Here is a 17,802-nt window from a genome sequence, read left to right on the forward strand (position 1 = left end):
ATATGAATGTGTGTAGCAATGCACCATTATACATCATACATATATCAGGGAAATATGTGAAGTTTAACAGTATGTGAAATCTATCTGGACATGGAAACCAGTGTTAATGTCATGATGTAGGTAGGAATCAGACCCAAATGCTGGACTCTTCAAAAAGAAAACTGTCACAGCGGGGCTGCGTCAATTTGTTTTGTAACTGGACCCAGAAGCAGGACATGCAGGATGTCAGAACTTTGAAGAACTAAAAGCGAGCATTTTATTGTGGCTGATACAACACTGGGACACACAACAAGACAAAGCAGCAGATGACAAGTACTATCACTAAACCTAAACTGGGCGAAACTATGACTCTAACAAAACTGTGATGACATAGATACCCACCTGAACATGATGGTGAGCAGGAGCATGAGGGAAACTGAAGGGATAAACCCAAAACTTGAACATGAACATGTCCTGGGCCCTGTTTCAGAAAGCCGGTTTAGTGCAAACTCTGAGTAAGTATACCCTGAGTTAACGAAAACTCTGGGTTTTCGGTTTCACAAAGAGAGTTTAGATTAATTCTGAGTGAGTTACTATGACGACACACTCCGTGAAGCTAACCTGCCCCCTAGCAGGTTTACTTCAACTAACCCTGACTTTCTCCGCCTCTTTGTCGGAAACCTGACTGTAGGAAGTGTCAGACATGGCGTGCCCCTTCCTTGAAGAGCCAGTAGATGTTGAAGCCCAAATTCTCCGCAGAGCTCTCCGCCAGGAGAGAGTGATTAGAGCGCGTTTGGACATTTTATCATTTCCTGATGATTTTCTGTGTGAACGTTACCGTTTTTCAGCACAATCTATAATTTATTTGAATAACATCCTCAGGCCTTATATTGCTCATGTGACACATCGTGGACTTCTCTCAGTTCTGTACATATTATTTGTATTGCACTTCGTTTTTTTGCAAACGGGAGCTTTCTGTATAACATTGGTGACGCTGAGCATGTTTCCAAGTCTACCGTCTGTCGGGCAGTCAGGAATGTTACAGTTGCACTGAAACGTCTCCTGTACTCGTTTGTGGTGTTCCCGGTCATAGACCCACAAGATTTATCAAAGAGGATTCCACAAAATTGCAGGTATCAGGATGAACAAAACTTAATTCATGATGTGGTGATACTTGAACTACTACTTAGATTTTACATTTATTTTCAGGGTTCCCAGGCGTGATTGGCTGTATAGATGGCACTCACATTCCATTCTGCTGCTTGAAGTGTTCCATTTCCAAAAGCATTTTTTATTTTCTTGATCAAACAGGTCTTGTACAGCTGCTGTACAGGGAGCTATTGAAACACAGAAAATAGCATTGACATTCATAGTACATGCCTACTTAGGTTGGTTGTAAATCAGTGCTGAACATCTTACTGAGGAAAGGTTTGTTGGAGAAGTGGCTGGACCCTCTTCCTCTACATTTTTATATTTCATTTTACGTGCTGCCAGGAACGTTTGGGGCCTGTTGGGTTGCACATGCGCTCACATCACATCACAAAATAAAATGTATAAAATAAAAATAAAATGAAATATAATAAAATAACGTGTTAAATGGGTGGAAATCCCTAGATCAATGTTTAAATTAACACTCACGCATTGACTCTGTCGGCTATGTTTTGCCATGCATGCTCCTTTCTTTTGCAGCTGAGGCTGTGTTACTTTTTTCCCGCAAAATTTGCATGTTATCGGCATATGCTGCCATCAGAATTTCGGCCTCAAGCGCTGTAAAATACATTGACCGCGCCTTCTTTCCCTCCGTCTCCATGGTGACTCGCTTAATCTGTGCTCCACTAATCAGGGCTTTATGCGCGCGCTTAACTTGGGGTTAAAGCAACTCCGCGTTGATTGAACTAATTGTTATCAGCCTTTCTGAAACCGAATATTCCGAGTTGGACAGTTCGGGGTTACTCAACCCTGAGTATCATTTTTAACTCTGAGTTTTCTAAATCGGCTTTCTGAAACAGGGCCCTGTACTACAAATCAAGATTTTGTCTTATTCAGGAAACATCAGAGTTAACCCCTGATTTTTTTTAGAGAGCCACAGGTATGCAAAAGATGCTAGTTATAGTATTGTCAGGGTAGGTGTAGACAACAGGACTCGTATGCAGGACTCCTTTGGGAGAAGACAGTGGATTTATTTACAGTGTGGTAAAGGTGCAACAGTTCAATATATATATGTATATATATATAGTGATGGGGTGCCCAGGTGTGGTCTCCTCCTTCTCCTCCTAGCAGTGCTCGTGGCCATGAAGTGAAAACACACGTAGTGACTCCTTCCAAACAGTAATCCCAAAAGGTGGTCCAGCTCCCGTGATCTCTCTCTCCGTTTCCCTCCGTGCTTCACACAATGATCCAGCGCTGACTGAAGCTCGATCGCCCTGTTAAGAAGGCAGCCCGGGAGATCGCGGATAATTGGTTACAGCTGTTCGGCTCCGATCAACAACAGGTGCGGTCAGTCTCTGCGCGGGGACACTCTCGGGAATGCTCGTCACCGCTCGGAGGTAAACAATCCCGTTACGAGAGCGAGAGAGAGAGAGAGTGGGAGAGAGAGGAAGGGAGCAACATGCACACAATAACGCATGGGCAGGCAGCCAGGCAAGGGCTGTCGGACCATGACAAGTATAAAGGTATTGTATTGAACTATTGAACTTCTGAGAGACCAGAAAAGAGCTGCTATATTAATAAACCGTGGCCTATATCAATGCAGGGAGACAAAAAAATGTCAGTTGTTTGAGTTAAAATGCATACAGATATCGAAACTTTAGGATTAGGAAACATGAGAATCTGATTTATTAAAACTGAGAATTTCTTTGTTTCTCATAATGTGCTGTGTGGCAGGGAGGAGGAAGGACCAAATGAAGAAATCACAGATGGCAACTTAAAGTTGAAGCACAGCTTCACTCACTGGAAAAAATTTCATAAGAAATGAATTTCATGAAAAACAAAACAAATCTAGAACACAAAAACTAGAAACTAAACTAGACTCAAGAAATGAAGTACTAGGGATCATGAACTAGAAAAACAAAACCAGGAACTAGGAGCTAGAATTTTACCAGGGACAGGAAGGGAGGAACACAGCATGGAGAGGATAAGACTGAGAACTAAAAAGAACAGGCAGGGTAAGCAAGATACACTGACAAGAGACAAGGACCATCAAAATAAAACAGGGAACACATGACAGGCACAGTGTGTGTGTGTGTGTGTGTGTGTGTGTGTGTGTCTGACTGTCTTGTGTCTCCTCTGCAGGGAGAGTTCAGGTCCAGGATCAAACAGGGGACATCAGGAACAGAAGCAGCTCCATTGATCCGACTCCTCTGATGGCTGATCAATCAGTTTGATCTGTGTGTTCTTTGATTATTGATCAGTGATGTCAGAGTGGAGTCAGTGTGATGTTGTTGTTGTGTGTTTGAGACTTTTAGTGTCCATGAAGGTCTCTGCTGCCGTAGATCCTCTGAACTGTGACAGAGGTCTCACTCTGGAGGAAACTCTCAGCACTTTCCAGCAGCTCCTCCATCATGGAGGACGTTCCCTCACTGTAACAGGTGGAGGAGAGGAAGCACAGGTGGATCCTCTGAGGAAGAGGAGCGTTCCTACAAACCACAGGATCACATGACCAGAGGGGCGTGGCCTTCAGTGGTAGTAATAAAGGAACAGTCCACATGTTCCACTTTGAAGGCTCATCTCCAACAAAGCAGACCTGTGATCACTTTAACTCAGTATGATGGATTGTTTGGATTTGTCTTTGTTTCTCTGGCTTTTCTTGTGTGTCTGTGTGTCTTTGTATGTTGGACAGAGTCATGTGACCTGCCCAGGGACGACACATGGAAATGAACGGTTTGGCTTAAATCTGGCATTTTATCTGCTCTGACCAAAGAATTCCAAACTTCACATTGATGTCCAGAATTCCATTTCTTTCTCACAATCATGGAGCATCATGAAAACTAGAAACAAAATAATTTCATTAGTACATATGACATCCATCTAAGACACATACACAGTAGAAAAGTTGAAGAGTCTGCCATGTTATCATCCTGCTTGTCTCTCTCACAGCGTCCGGTTCATGTGACTCACGGAGCAGAAGACTATTTTTATGACTAGTACTACTATTTTAACAGCAACATTGTTTTAAGTGTATTGATAGACTTGCAAATTATATTGTGGTGTTTCAGTATAAGTTTACACAAACAAAAGAAAATTTAAAAAGCTGTTTCAAGGTGAAATATTTATGTTTGGTCATTCTGTACATTTATTTTATCCATCTGTGAACAAAGAACGGTGTTGTGGTGTATTACAGACAAGCTGTAATTAAAGCATCTGTTGGTTGTGATAGCCTGCTGGCAGGTTGTTATTACATTGGAAATTGATAAAGTTGGTTAGACTACTGCTGATGAATTTCTAAGAGAGTTTGATCGTGAGTTTATGATTTTATTTTAAAGGGAAACAGCTGTTTATTTAGCTGGATTCAGTTGTCTGTGATGCCACTGCTATAGCTTATGTGAAAAACATGAAGGCTCATAATGCATGTCATGGACTGACAAGTGTTCCCAGCCAGGTGTGAACCACAGAATGACATAGGCTACCTGATAAATGACTTTGTGTTACAGACCGATTCACACAGAGAGGGCTGATGAGTGCCACCAACATGAAGGAACTCCTGGATTTACTGGACTCAGTGTTGGCATGGTAACAACATTTCCTCTATAATGCTTGCACCTTGCATGTTTTGTTGTTTGCATGTAGATTTTTGAATATCTGGCTGAGAGGTCCTTTGAAATGTAACTTTAGCATTGTTAAGCAAATTTGTCAAAGTTTCTCAAAGTCACATTTATGCCAGTTGAGTTTGGAAGGAAGCCAAGGTCTCTAAGATAACTTAACTTATATCGAAGACAGTTTTTGAAGTATAGTGGTCCTGTTGTGTTGGCACCATATTTAGACAGTAATTTATATAAATACTTCATGTTATTTTATGATGTATTATAAGGTATTTCCTTCTCTTCAGTCCTCGTCTGCTTTCCATTTATAGTTCAATTCCATTCAATTTCATTTATATAGCGCCAAATCACAACAAAAGTTGCCTCAAGGCGCTTCATATTGAACAGTAGATACAGAGAAAAACCCAACAATCACATGACCCCCTATGAGGAAGCACTTTGGCGACAGTGGGAAGGAAAAACTCCCTTTTAACAGGAAGAAACCTCCGGCAGAACCAGGCTCAGGGAGGGGCGTATAGTAATTTTGCAAACACACTGCTCAAAACATTTGTTGGTCATTTTGGAGAGCTTTATGGCACAGTTGCTCTGGGCTCTAATGTGCATGCCTTGGTACGCCCATCAGTTAGTGTTCAAAGGTATGGTTCTTTGGACCTATCAGCTTTTCCATATGAAAACTAATTATGTAAACTGAAGAAGTTTGTCAGAAAGCCAAGCTTTCCCGTTGCACACATAATAGGATGGACCTGTTCCTAATGGCCTAAAGCACATTACAGAGGAAAGCTGTCTTGAAAGTGATTAATGAAAGTTTCCACTGGTTGTAATGCTTTCATTATAGTAATGTTTCTATTATACACAATATTGCTCAGGCTGTAGAATGAATATATCTAGCATATAAGGCATTCACAGAGATGCAGAATTTTAGGGCAACTAAAGACTGACTTCACAGGTGAAACAATTATAAATCAACTTTAACTCTGGACACAGTAACAGAAAAAGGACCACCAGTGCTAGTTATTCTACGGTTCTACGTTTGTAAATATTTTTTCATTTAGATGTAAAAATAGAAGTGTATGTATTATTCTTGATCTACTCCTGTTCTGATGCACAAAAATCCAGAGAGACCATGCGGGTGTGCTGAAATCAGTCGTTTGGGATTTACAGTGTTCTTCTGCAACAGAACCCGATGTTACTCTGCAATAATGTCACAGTCTCTAACAGACAAGTGGATGATGAAATTGTATATGCTACAGTGTTAAATGCATAGCAGGGCAATATGGGAGCAACAGTTTTCAACTGCTTTGTATCCTATAATGCAGTTTTTTCAAGCTTTTTACAACTTTTACAATATGTACAAAAAATACCTTTTCATTGTACACACATGCACAGATCCAGTTTCTTCTCTTTAGTGTCAAACTATTACATTATGTTTGTGTTCTTTTGTGAAATTTGTAAAATAAATGTACAGTGTTTGTAGAGTGTTTTGTCTTGTTCTTTATTGTTTTTGTTCAGGTAAAATAAAAACAACATTTCATTTTGTATGTAAGTTTTCTTAAATAAACATTGTTAAAATTAATATATTTTCAGATTAAATTATTTAATTAAACAAAATGCTAAATTATGTTCCGTTTATCTTAAAATAGATATCTTTACAATATCAAACTCTTTTTATTGTTGTCCCCCATTTTAATGTTTTGGTCTTTAATTGTTTCTAAAAAGAATATGATTTGAAGAACATTGAACATTCTTGTCAGGTACTGAGCAACTTCTATTTGGTTAATAATATTGAACATTTTGGGGGCTATAATAAAATGAATAAAGTACATATCTGGCTGTGTGCAGAATACATTGTTATCAGGGTATGAACAGCAAAGATACTATCACAGCACCTTAAGCTCCGAAGCCTGTGGTAGAGGAACCGAACTTGAAGAATAAAAGACTGCACACAGAGGTGAGAGGGGAATTTTTGTATAATCATAATTCAGTGTTATTGTATTCAAACATATGCATAGCTTTTTCCTTACTTATTGGCATGCACACAGGCAATGACTGCAAGTCTGACGTGAACTGAGAAGTTAGAGTAAGGGAAACCTCTTAACAGGTTAAACCTGTTTTGTGAAACAGAAACCAAAAGCAATCTTTCCTTTTAGCGTCATTTGAGAATTCGTGATTTAGTGTTTTGGATCTGTCTGTTCCCTCAGGTGTCAGTTTGTCAAGTCAGGGGACCTATGGCTGCCTGAAGTGAAGGATGATGCTCTTACTTTTGCTCCTCATCTACAGTAAGACAATAACTTTAAATGCTCTTTTAATGCTCACTCACTGTATGTAATACTTATGAACCTAACTTTGGGACTACAAATGTACTAACTCGAATACTACATTTGTAAAACTAACAGGGAATGCAGTCAGCCATGGAGACAGACACGGTACATGACAGGGTAGACTAAACAAATTACAAAATGAAACTAGGACAGAACAGATATGTAGGTGGAAAAAACACGAACAAACCAGAAATCAAGAACTAAATAACAAAGTAAGTAAAGTCCAGAAACTGTGCCAAGGACCCAAGACCATGAGCAAATATGCAGAAAAATATGTAACGTTTTTATTTTGAAATTCAAACTTTTTTTCAAACACTTGTGTTTTAAAGTTACAGAACAAATATTCAGAAATATTCAACAATGTGTATTTACACAAATATACTCAGAGCTACAGAATTGTAATTCGAATTTTACTTATATTTATTTATTTGTTTACAGCTTACAATATTAACTCTGTGCCCTACCGAATCAGAAAATCCCACATTTTCCACTTTTGCAACACTTCTTGAAAGAAATATGTAGCAAATCTGACATTTGTAGCTAAATAAATGGAATAGGTGTTAGTGGGGGCTAAAGGTATGGGGGCAGAGGGAATGTGTCAGGGGCTGGGACCCAGTTCTTTTTATATTTTTTACTCTATTCTAAGACACGTATGTTAAGTTCTGGTGTTGATGATCAGTTATTCTCATTATTGTTTTAGATTTTCTTCTATGCCCTTGTGTCTGCTCTTGTTCACAATATCATACGGTCTTGTCTTTTACTTTCAGCATGTTCATGTTTTAGTTTCACTTCCCCTACAGTGTCATTATTCTAATTTGTGTCAGCTGTGTTTCCACTTCTCCTAATATCCTCTGTGTGTATTTAGTTTGTGTGCGTGTGTTTTTTTCTCTGCCTGTGAGCCCAGACATTGTCATACTTTACAATATTAAATATAATGTAACAAATTAAATAACACTAACAAAAGTTATTTAAAAACAGATAAAAGAAATACATCAACAAGAGGAACCTATAGAGAATTTATAGGGCTCTTCTTCAATTAGCAAAATGTGTTTGGTGACACCGATCATTCTTATCATAATTGTGATTGCCAAAGCGACCAGACAGGATTCAAAAACAAAACAAAACAACAAAACTAATAATTATCCTGCTGCAACCTTGTTTCTTTTTTCTTCTTCTTTCTTTCTGTAATGAAAAGTAAATCAGTTTGTAGATCAGTTAGTAAAATATTAACAGATACTTAGAAGAGCAGACCTAATGTTTAATAATCTAGATTTCGCTGTTTTACTCTGTGGCGCTGTTGCACATAATATATTGTTCATTCTTTGTGATCTTTTTATGTTAAGTGTGTTTTTTGCTGACTTTTGTTCTTTTAACTGGTTTGAGAGCTGACCCAGTGCTACTGGGATGGGGTTTTCGGGGATAATAAAGAAGATTAGTTGGAGCAAGCTGTGTAATACTACGTTATAACAACCTCGTTGACCGTCTCTAGCCATAGAGAAACTGTACATCTTGCTTTCCTTCCAAGGCAGCAAGCAAAATATTTGCTGAAACTTTTGCAAAAGTGGTTCACGTTTTTTCAGTTCAGCAAATCATCCAGCAGCCCCAGACCATCACACTCCCTCCAACATGTCTGACTCTTGGTATGAAATTCTTTTCAAACGCTTTGTTAGCTTTTTGAATCTAGACACAAACCTTCCAAAAAGTTTAACTTTTGTCTCGTTAGTCCACAGAATATTTTACCAAAAGTCTTGGGGATCATCAGGATTTGTTGTTGCATATGTGAGATGAGATTTTTTAGTCAACTGTGGGTTTCTTATTGGAACTCCAGTCTCCTTCTTATTGTTGACTCATAAACTCTGATCTGATCTGAGCCAACTGAGGCCTTGAATTCCTCAGATGTTGCTCTGATTGTTATTTTGCGACATCCTAGATGAGTCATCTATGCACTGTTCGAGTATTTATGGTAGTCAGGCACTCCTGTGAAGGCTCACCACTGTTCCCAGTTTTCTCCATGTTTTCTCATCGTGGTTCAGTTCAGTCCCAAAACCATGAAAATAGCTTTATAACCTTTTACAGACTCATAAATATCAATGATTTTGTTTATCAGTTGCTCTTTTAGATTGAAAAATGCTCTAAAGATGTTGATTGTTTCTCAATTGTAATTAATCAAGGGATTCAATAAAGATTTTTTCACACAGTAATGACATAATCTTTTTTAATGACATTTTATATATACTCTGTTTGTCTTTGGATAATATTAACATGTTTGATCATCTAAAACATCTGAAATACAATGTGGGGAAATAATTAAACACGTCACAAAAAGTAAGGATATTTGTGTTTGGTTTCTTTGTTTTTTTCTGCCACACTGGCTTCTCCTTATTGTCTCCTTGTTAAATCTAGAATTAAATTTAAAATCTTTCTTCTACCATACATATATTTGAAAGTAGAGCCTTCAGCTTTCAGGCCTCACAGTGACTGTTGTGGTTGGGAGTTATAAAAATTAAACTGAAGGAAATTGAACTTATTGGAGGAAGGATAAACCTTATACCATGTCATTATATTAATGGGGGAAACCTCCTACTAACTGCCTGAGACCTGATCCTGGCCTTATGGACTCTGAAATGAACATGTAGAGTAGAGAACATGTGACATCATCAGAGTGCAGTCATTAGATTTAAATATGGCTCACCAAAAAGGGAGATTGTTTCACAGTAAAGTCTTCAGAGGGGCCCGAAAATCTTCTGGTGATCCATAACATTTAACAAACATGAAGAATTTGAATAAAACACTTTTTTTGTGGTTGACTGTAAAACTGGTCTCTCTGCTCCCTGCAGATAAATGTGGACTCTGAGACAAACCCACTGCATGCAGTTAATTTGTGTTTCCGTTTGTGTGTCCTCAGCTTCCCAGCATGCCCTGGCTGTGGTGGTGGAGATGAATGCAGGGGAAATGTCTGTCCTCCTGCCCTGTCAGTTCTCAGGTTTTATACCTGATGACCCCACAGTGATGTGGACTCGCAATGATCTCGTGCCCAAATCTGTCCATGTACAACACAAAGAAGGAGATGACTTTCAAGGACAAAACCAGCGTTACAGAGGGCGCACAAAAATGAGGCCTGATGCTCTGGACACTTCAGACTTCAGCCTCACTCTGAGAAAACCAGAAATGACTGACAGCGGCAACTACACCTGCTCCATCAGTGGTGGAAGAGGAGAACGGACACTGGAAGACGTAGAGCTGCAGATCAAAGGTCAGCAAAAAAAAACAACACCTGCGGTAATTACACATCAAAAGCTAATACTGTGCACAGAGGTCAGAGGTCAAAGTAAAACTTCGTGACATACTTGATGAACAGCTACATTAATCACAGACTTAAAGTGGAAATCAAACACTATCTATCTATCTATCTATCTAGGGGACTATCTATCTAAGAGGGACAAAGGACCCCCACCCGCTTTCACACCTTGGCTCATGTGATTAGGTAGAGGATCATCAGGGGGTCCTTTGTCCCTCTTTGGGGGGAAACTCCCACTGGGTTTAAATCTGGGACTCCCCACCAATTGACCCTTAGAACTGAAGAAGCTTCTCGGATGAGAGGTGAAACGTCTTCAAGCAACTCAAAGAAGTCCAGACGCTTTTCTTTCCAAGCTCCTTAGTCTACGATGACCTGGATGACTGAGAACCTTCACAGACATCACATGGGATGGCTGAATTCGCATCTGACTGGTCTGTGCAGTTCTGTCCTGCAGCCACTGCAGCCACTATCTTAAAAACTAGAAAAGTTGCAGCAGTCAAATAGATTAGATTAGATAGTACCATATCACCCTATTAGAGCACTTCACTCTCGCTCTGCAGGCCTACTTGTTGTTCCTAGAGTATTTAAAAGTAGAATGGGAGGCAGAGCCTTCAGTTTTCAGGCCCCTCTTCTGTGGAACCAGCTTCCAGTTTGGATTCGGGAGACAGACACTATCTCTACTTTCAAGATTAGGCTTAAAACTTTCCTTTTTGCTAAAGCATATAGTTAGGGCTGGACCAGGTGACCAGGTTAGCTGTGCTCCGTTACCATCAGGGTGACTGCTGTTGCTTCTACTGTTCATATTATTGTTTTTTGCCTCTCAGACCAACAGGTGGAGGTAAAGGTAGTGGAAGGCTCAGACTCTGTAATCCTGCCCTGCAAAACAAAACATGACCTGCCTGAGGACACCAGAGTGGAGTGGACTCGCTCTAACCCAGAACTCATGCTGGTCCATATATATCCACACAAAAGTGACCAAAGTAAAAAACAGGATGGACTTTACAGAGACCGAACTGCAGTGAACAAAGACCTGCTGAGAACTGGAGACCTCAGTCTGACCCTGAAACACCCCACAGAGAGAGACAGTGGAGGATACATCTGCACCATCTACAGGGACAAAGACATCCTGAGACAGAAAGTAGTGCTGCAGGTCAAAGGTCAGAGATGTAAAATGCAGAGGTCTGTGCAGTAGATGTATGTATCAGAGTTCCAAGGTCATGTTATTCATTTTTTATTTTTTTATGTTTGTCTCTAGGATGGTTTCCACCCTGGGCCACAGCTCTCCTGGTTCTCCTGGTTCTTTTTGTGGTTTCTGGAGGTCTTTTATTTCATTTCCGGCACTATTTCATGTCAGGTGAGTGTCTCCTACTACACTACCCATAATGCCACAACATGACTTTACTAAACAGTGTGTGTGCTTCACTGCATTGATCTGACACAGAGGCTGCATGTGTACAAGCTGTTCTTCTTCTGTGGTGGTAAACAGCAGGCTGACATGGAAACATGTGCTGACAGTAAATGTTGCAGCAGCTTCAGTAAATGTTCCTCCTTGAGTTGTGCTCAGTCATGTGGTGGAGAGCTTCAGATGTTCAGAGCAGACACATGAGATCTTCATGGTTTCTGTGCTGATGTGTGTGAGACATGGCCGACTGTGGAGGCTCAGTCTGTCTGTTCTTCTGCTCTTCATCCAACATGTCTGCAGCACTTTACAGGACGCTGCAGACTAGTTACCAAAGAACGAGTCAGGAACACATCAGGAACAAACTGAGACACAATCTGACTGAGACTAGAAGCCAAGGAGGGGACAGGGAGGTCATGTGACCATCACAGCCGCTGATGTCATCATGTTGTGCTTTGTTGTCCTCTCAGTCTACAAGGTGGAGGTGGATTCAGGGGTGGAGTCTGTCCTGCTCCCCTGCAAAACTGTAGCTCATCTGCCAGAAGACGTTAAAGTGGAGTGGATGGACAGTGATGACAAGAAGGTCCACGTGTATCAGAGCAGCTCAGACCACTCGGATGAAAAGCACCAGGTTTACAGAAACCGAACAGAAATGAAGAGAAACCTGCTGAGAACTGGAGACCTCAGTCTGACCCTGAAACACCCAACAAATGAAGACAACTCCACCTACACCTGCACCGTCTACAACAGGGAGGGAAACATCCTGCTGCAGAAAGATGTTCTCCTCGCTGTCAGAGGTCAGTGCTGTAGATACAGTTCAGATTTATGATAATTCTTCAGTATCAGTTTGCTCATTTCACAGTGTTTGCATTTCTAACATTTGTTTCAATTCATTCAGTTTCATTTTTTTTCTTTTCCCCACAAAAGGCAACATCCACAATAATGAATCAGGTTGATATTTTCAACTCACTTTGTTGTGTATAATATTATATCATTTTAGACTTTATATAATGTTAGTTGTAGCTAAATTCTGCTGCCGTCCAGTTTTATCCAGTCCAGTAATATATCTGAGGTGTAGCATTGACTCTACTCATTTTTGTCTTTGTCAACTATGTTTTTACATTTTAATATGTGTAACAACCATACGTCACATCAGAAAACAAAAATATATTCCACCATCTCCCACAGTCAACATATACCATATGCAGTTTACAGTCCAGAAACATAATGAGTGATAATCCTACATCCAGAAACGTGATCTTTTTTATATCTCTGAAATTAAATCCCCCAAATATGATCTTCTTCATCTGGACATTACATGTTCAACTTTTGAAGTTGTACAAAAACTATGAAGGGTGTTAATCATCTTTCAAATTTGCTATTTTCAAACTGGACAAGTCTGATCTCTGAATAAAAATTTTCTCAGTATCTCCTTGGCACTGTACTCCAAATCTAATGCATTCATACAAATTACCGGATTTTAAAAATAGGCACCTTAATTTTTCAGGGCTCCTAATAAGTTTCTTCCCCTGAGTACTTTTTTTCCTTTGTAAATTCCTGAAACATATTCTACATGGGTTTGTTTAGTTGTTTATGGGCTTAGTGAGACCTGGACCTGATGTGTCCAAAGTCTGTTAGTCTAGTAGCATCAGTGGCCCCAACAGGGACAGTTATCCCAGTTTCAGCTGTGTGACAGAGACACTCAGACTGTGTTTCTCTGCTTCATCAAGTCAAATCTGGTCCTCAGAGACTGAATAAAGTCCTGTCCCACTAACAGCAGCTCCAACAGTCTGTTCACTGCTTTCTTCCTGTCAGTCTTCATCTTTCTGCTGCGTCTCCTCTTCACACTGACCACTTTCTATCTAACAGTGAGCTCCCAGTGAAGCAGCAGCATTCAGCCTGTTAGAGTCAACACAAATGTCTCCATCCAAGCTCATGTTGTGCTTTGTTGTCCTCTCAGTCCCCCAGGTGGAGGTGGATTCAGGGGTGGAGTCTGTACAGCTGCCCCTTAAAACCACACTTCACCTGCCTGAAGACGCTAAAATAGAGTGGAAGGACAGTGACGATGATCATCTCCACGTTTATGAGAAACGCTTTGATCAGCTTGAACAACAGGACCAGGTTTACAAAGACCGAACGAAGATGAATGAAGACCTGCTGAGAACTGGAGACCTCAGTCTGACCCTGAAACACCCCACGGATGGAGACAACAGGACCTACACCTGCACCGTCTACAGCAGGGAGGGAAACATCCTGCTAAGGAAAAAATTGGAGCTTAAAGTCAAAGGTCAGTGCTGTAGATACAGGTCAAAAGTGATTGAGATCTAGGGCTGCCACAAACGATTATTCTGATAGTCGACTAGTCACCGATTATTTTTGCGATTAGTCGACTAATCAGATCATCATCCATTGAACGTAAAACGTTATTGCATCAGCGATCATCAAGACCAGATTATAGTTTATTACACTTAATGTAATTTGCAGAATGTCTCAGTGGAGTTTAATAAACTCGGCCGTCTGCTCCTTGCTATCTAAAATATAACAGGACACTGGACTAAATTCTCGATCATCTCACACTTCTGATTAATCAGCTGTCTGCTTGACGTTTATTCAGCTGTGCAAAAACTATAACTTTAATCTCAGCCAAACAGGTTTACTCAGGAAAAAATAAAACACTAAAAAAGCCAAACAATAACATTTTTAAGTTATCTAAGTGACTTATATATCATGTTTAACCTGAGTAGCGGAAGTCCGGTGTTCTCACCGGCTCTAGTGAGCCTTCAACCCCGGCTAGATATCGAGCTGGTGGGTAACAGACGTCTCCGAAAACGCTGGAGCACTTTTGCAAATATTAGGTGTCTTGATAAACTGAGCAGATATTTGAAGTTTACACAGCTAGATTCTGAAAATATGTTAAAAGTTTATTTTTTGACCCAGAAAGAGTAATAAGAGTAATATTAAAACTAAGTAGCTGCTGCCATTGTTGGAAACTGGAATTGGCTGAGCCGCGCTATGAATTCTGGGATAGGTCGGGCCACGAAAGAAACACCAACTCATCCTTCAAATTTGGAGAAAAGTAGGATAAGCCTTCCAATTTGGACAGCCTTCATCACATCGCTGTATCATAATCGGCCTACAAATGCGGCCCCTGAATTTGGACACAGCTACGACTGGAGACTCCTTCTTCTTCTTCGGGGTTTAACGGCAGCTGGCATCCTTGTACATGCAGTGCTGCCATCTTCTGTTTCAGTCCGTTATTACACTCTTAAATCCTACTACTGATTCCTGCGGCTTTTGGGATCTTACAAAGCTTCAAACGACATGTCGACTATTAAATTTGTCGTTGAAGATTTTGATAGTCGACGTAATCGTGACTAGTCGACTAATCGTGGCAGCCCTACCAAGAGAGAACATTGTCCAAGTGTTATGTGTTGTCATTAATCCAACATTTTAGTATGAATCAATTTTCAGTTAACTCAAATATTATAAATATTTGATCAATGCAATTCTGTGAGCCCGGTCGCAGTCAGGAGTGGAGGTCCTGGTGGACCACAGCTACCAAGACTGGCAATTGGGACTTGTAATGTCACCTCTCTGGTGGGGAAGGAGCTTGAGTTAGTGTGTGAAGTAGCACGTGGGGTTAGTGCGTGAGGTGTGTGAGGTAACAGCTCGATATAGTCGGGCTCAACTCAACGCACGGCGTGGGCTCTGGAATCATTCTCCTCGAGAGGAGCTGAACTCTGGAGTTGCCCCTGGTGAGAGGTGATGAGGTACGGTGGGTATTTTGGTATCCCCTTGAACTGCTGCCTGAATGTTGGGGTTTTCCCAGTGGAAGAGTGAGTTTGTTCCCTGCGCCTCTGGGCCAGGCAGCGGGTCCTGACCCTCATCTGGGCTTATGTGCCAAGTGGCGGTTCAGTATCCAGGCTTCTTGGAGTGCAGCTGATAGGTACCGACAGGCCAAACGGAGTGCGGCTTGGGCAGTGGCTGAAGCAAAAAATCTGGTGTGGGAGAAGTTCAGAGAGGCTATGGAAAAAGAATTTCAAAAGCTTTGAAGATATTCTGCCAAAGCGTCAGGCGACTCAGGAGGGGAAAGTGGTGTGCTACAGGCACTCTGTATAGTGCAGGTGAAGCACTGCTGACTCTGACTGCGGAAATTTTTTGGGCGTGGGAGGAATGCTTTGAGGACCTCCTTAATCTCACTGTGGAGGAAACATAGTCTGGGGACGAAGGGGAATGACCCTCCAATCTCCAGGGGCGAGGTCACTGAGGCTGTTCAACAACTCCGTGATGGCAGAGCCCGTGGGGTGGATGAGGTCTGCCCCGAGTTCCTGAAGGCTCAGGTTGTTATAGGGCTGTCTTGGTTGACACTCCTCTACAATGTTGCTAAGAGATTAGGACCGGAGGCTGAGTTTCCACTATAGGGGGATCACATTTCTCAGCCTCCCTGGAAAGCAACAGCATTACACCTGTTGGAGTCAACACAAATGTCTCCATCCAAGCTCATGTTGTGCTTTGTTGTCCTCTCAGTCCCCCAGGTGGAGGTGGATTCAGGGATGGAGTCTGTCCAGCTGCCCTTCAACACCACACTTCATCTGCCTGAAGACGCTAAAGTGGAGTGGATGGACAGTTCCAACTACAGGAAGGTCCACGTGTATGAGAACGGCTCTGACCAGCCTGAAGAACAGGATCAGGTTTACAGAGACCGAACGAAGATGAAGGAAGACCTGCTGAAAACTGGCGACCTCAGTCTGACCCTGAAATACCCCACAGATGAAAACAACTACACCTACACCTGCACCGTCTATGCCAAAGATCAAACCATTCTGCTGAAGAAACAAGTGGAGCTGAAAGTCAGAGGTCAGTGCTGTAGATCCAGGTCAAAGGTCACAGGTCAGAAGTCATTAGTGATAATATAAATTCCAAAATCCAAAATTTCTGTAGCTTTGTTTTACTGAGCAACTCTAAATTTAAATTAACAGACTAAGAAGATGATTAAAATTGATTTTAAATGATAATAAAGTCAAAATAAAATATTCTTGCATGGATCAAGTTAAATTTACTTTTACTAGTTTAGTAAAAATAAATCTCAAAAATGTGAAATAATTGTCTCATTTACATGTCAGGGTGCAACAGCCAAAAATATTATTGTGAAAATGGCTTTATGGCTGAATGTAAAGTGTTGTAACTCTTATACATACATCAAAAAACACCTCAACTCATAACATGGCTACTACATTATCTATGCCAGCTGGTCCAACCTAAGGAATGGAAATGGAAAATATCATAAACATCAAAACACATATGAACAGTGAGTCTGACATGTTCTGTCAGACAGAAGCAAATCTCCAACCTTCCTTTCATATCAAAAATCCTTGAAAGAGTAGTTGTCAAACAGCTAACAGATCATCTGCAGAGGAATGGCTTATTTGAAGAGTTTCAGTCAGGTTTCAGAGCTCATCACAGCACAGAAACAGCTTTAGTGAAGGTTACAAATGATCTTCTTATGGCCTCTGACAGTGGACTCATCTCTGTGCAGCGTTCGATGCAGTTGACAATAACATTTCATGTCATGTAGCCTAAGTAGAGAAGCTCAGACCTCCCTCTCCCTAGCCTCCTCCTCAAGTTTGTCGGGAGAACAACCATAGCGGTCCCAGGCCAGCAGAGAGATATAATCTCTCACGACACAGCAGAGAGATCGTGAGTCTGCATCGGGGCCTCACCCAGGAGGCATCCTAGTCAGATGCCCAAACCACCTCAACTGGCTCCTTTCAATGTGAAGGAGCAGCGGCTCACAGAGGGAGTTTGGTTGTCTTCTATATCCAGTCTGGCTGTGCATCTCATATGAAGGGGTGCAGCATGACTTCATGTTCCTGGAAGGAGCAAAACAGCAATTAAATCTTTATTTAAATAGAAGTTTAGCTAGTATGTCATTAAAGCATTAGCATACAATTTGAATGAACTAGTGAGTTATATACAACTGTAGCTGCCTCCACCAGTGTGTGAATGTGAGAGTGAATGAATAGTGGCATTGTAAAGCGCTTTGAGGGCCCT

The 17,802-nt window shown here is 41.0% G+C and overlaps 1 protein-coding gene across 1 annotated transcript; it reads left to right on the forward strand.

Moving 5' to 3' along the window:
- The first annotated feature begins 6,911 nt into the window (after positions 1-6,911).
- Positions 6,912-16,408, forward strand: LOC120434851. Its single transcript, XM_039603321.1, has 8 exons — positions 6,912-7,012; positions 9,960-10,307; positions 11,177-11,509; positions 11,608-11,706; positions 12,222-12,548; positions 13,712-14,038; positions 16,279-16,321; positions 16,363-16,408. The coding sequence occupies exons 1-8, from the start codon at positions 6,982-6,984 to the stop codon at positions 16,406-16,408; spliced, it is 1,554 nt and encodes a 517-aa protein (XP_039459255.1). The 5' UTR covers positions 6,912-6,981.
- The last annotated feature ends 1,394 nt before the right edge of the window (positions 16,409-17,802 follow it).

This window comes from Oreochromis aureus, linkage group 3, assembly GCF_013358895.1.
Source record: "Oreochromis aureus strain Israel breed Guangdong linkage group 3, ZZ_aureus, whole genome shotgun sequence".
In the NCBI taxonomy this organism is placed as follows: Eukaryota; Metazoa; Chordata; class Actinopteri; order Cichliformes; family Cichlidae; genus Oreochromis; species Oreochromis aureus.

Bases quoted from the DNA above. Each gene is read 5' to 3' on its own strand.
- LOC120434851 (XM_039603321.1), top strand. From the start codon at position 6,982: ATGATGCTCTTACTTTTGCTCCTCATCTACA. The intron at 11,707-12,221 runs GTGAGTGTCTCC...TTGTCCTCTCAG, and splicing joins CCGGCACTATTTCATGTCAG to TCTACAAGGTGGAGGTGGAT. The intron at 16,322-16,362 runs GCCCTTCAACAC...AAGACGCTAAAG, and splicing joins GGGATGGAGTCTGTCCAGCT to TGGAGTGGATGGACAGTTCC.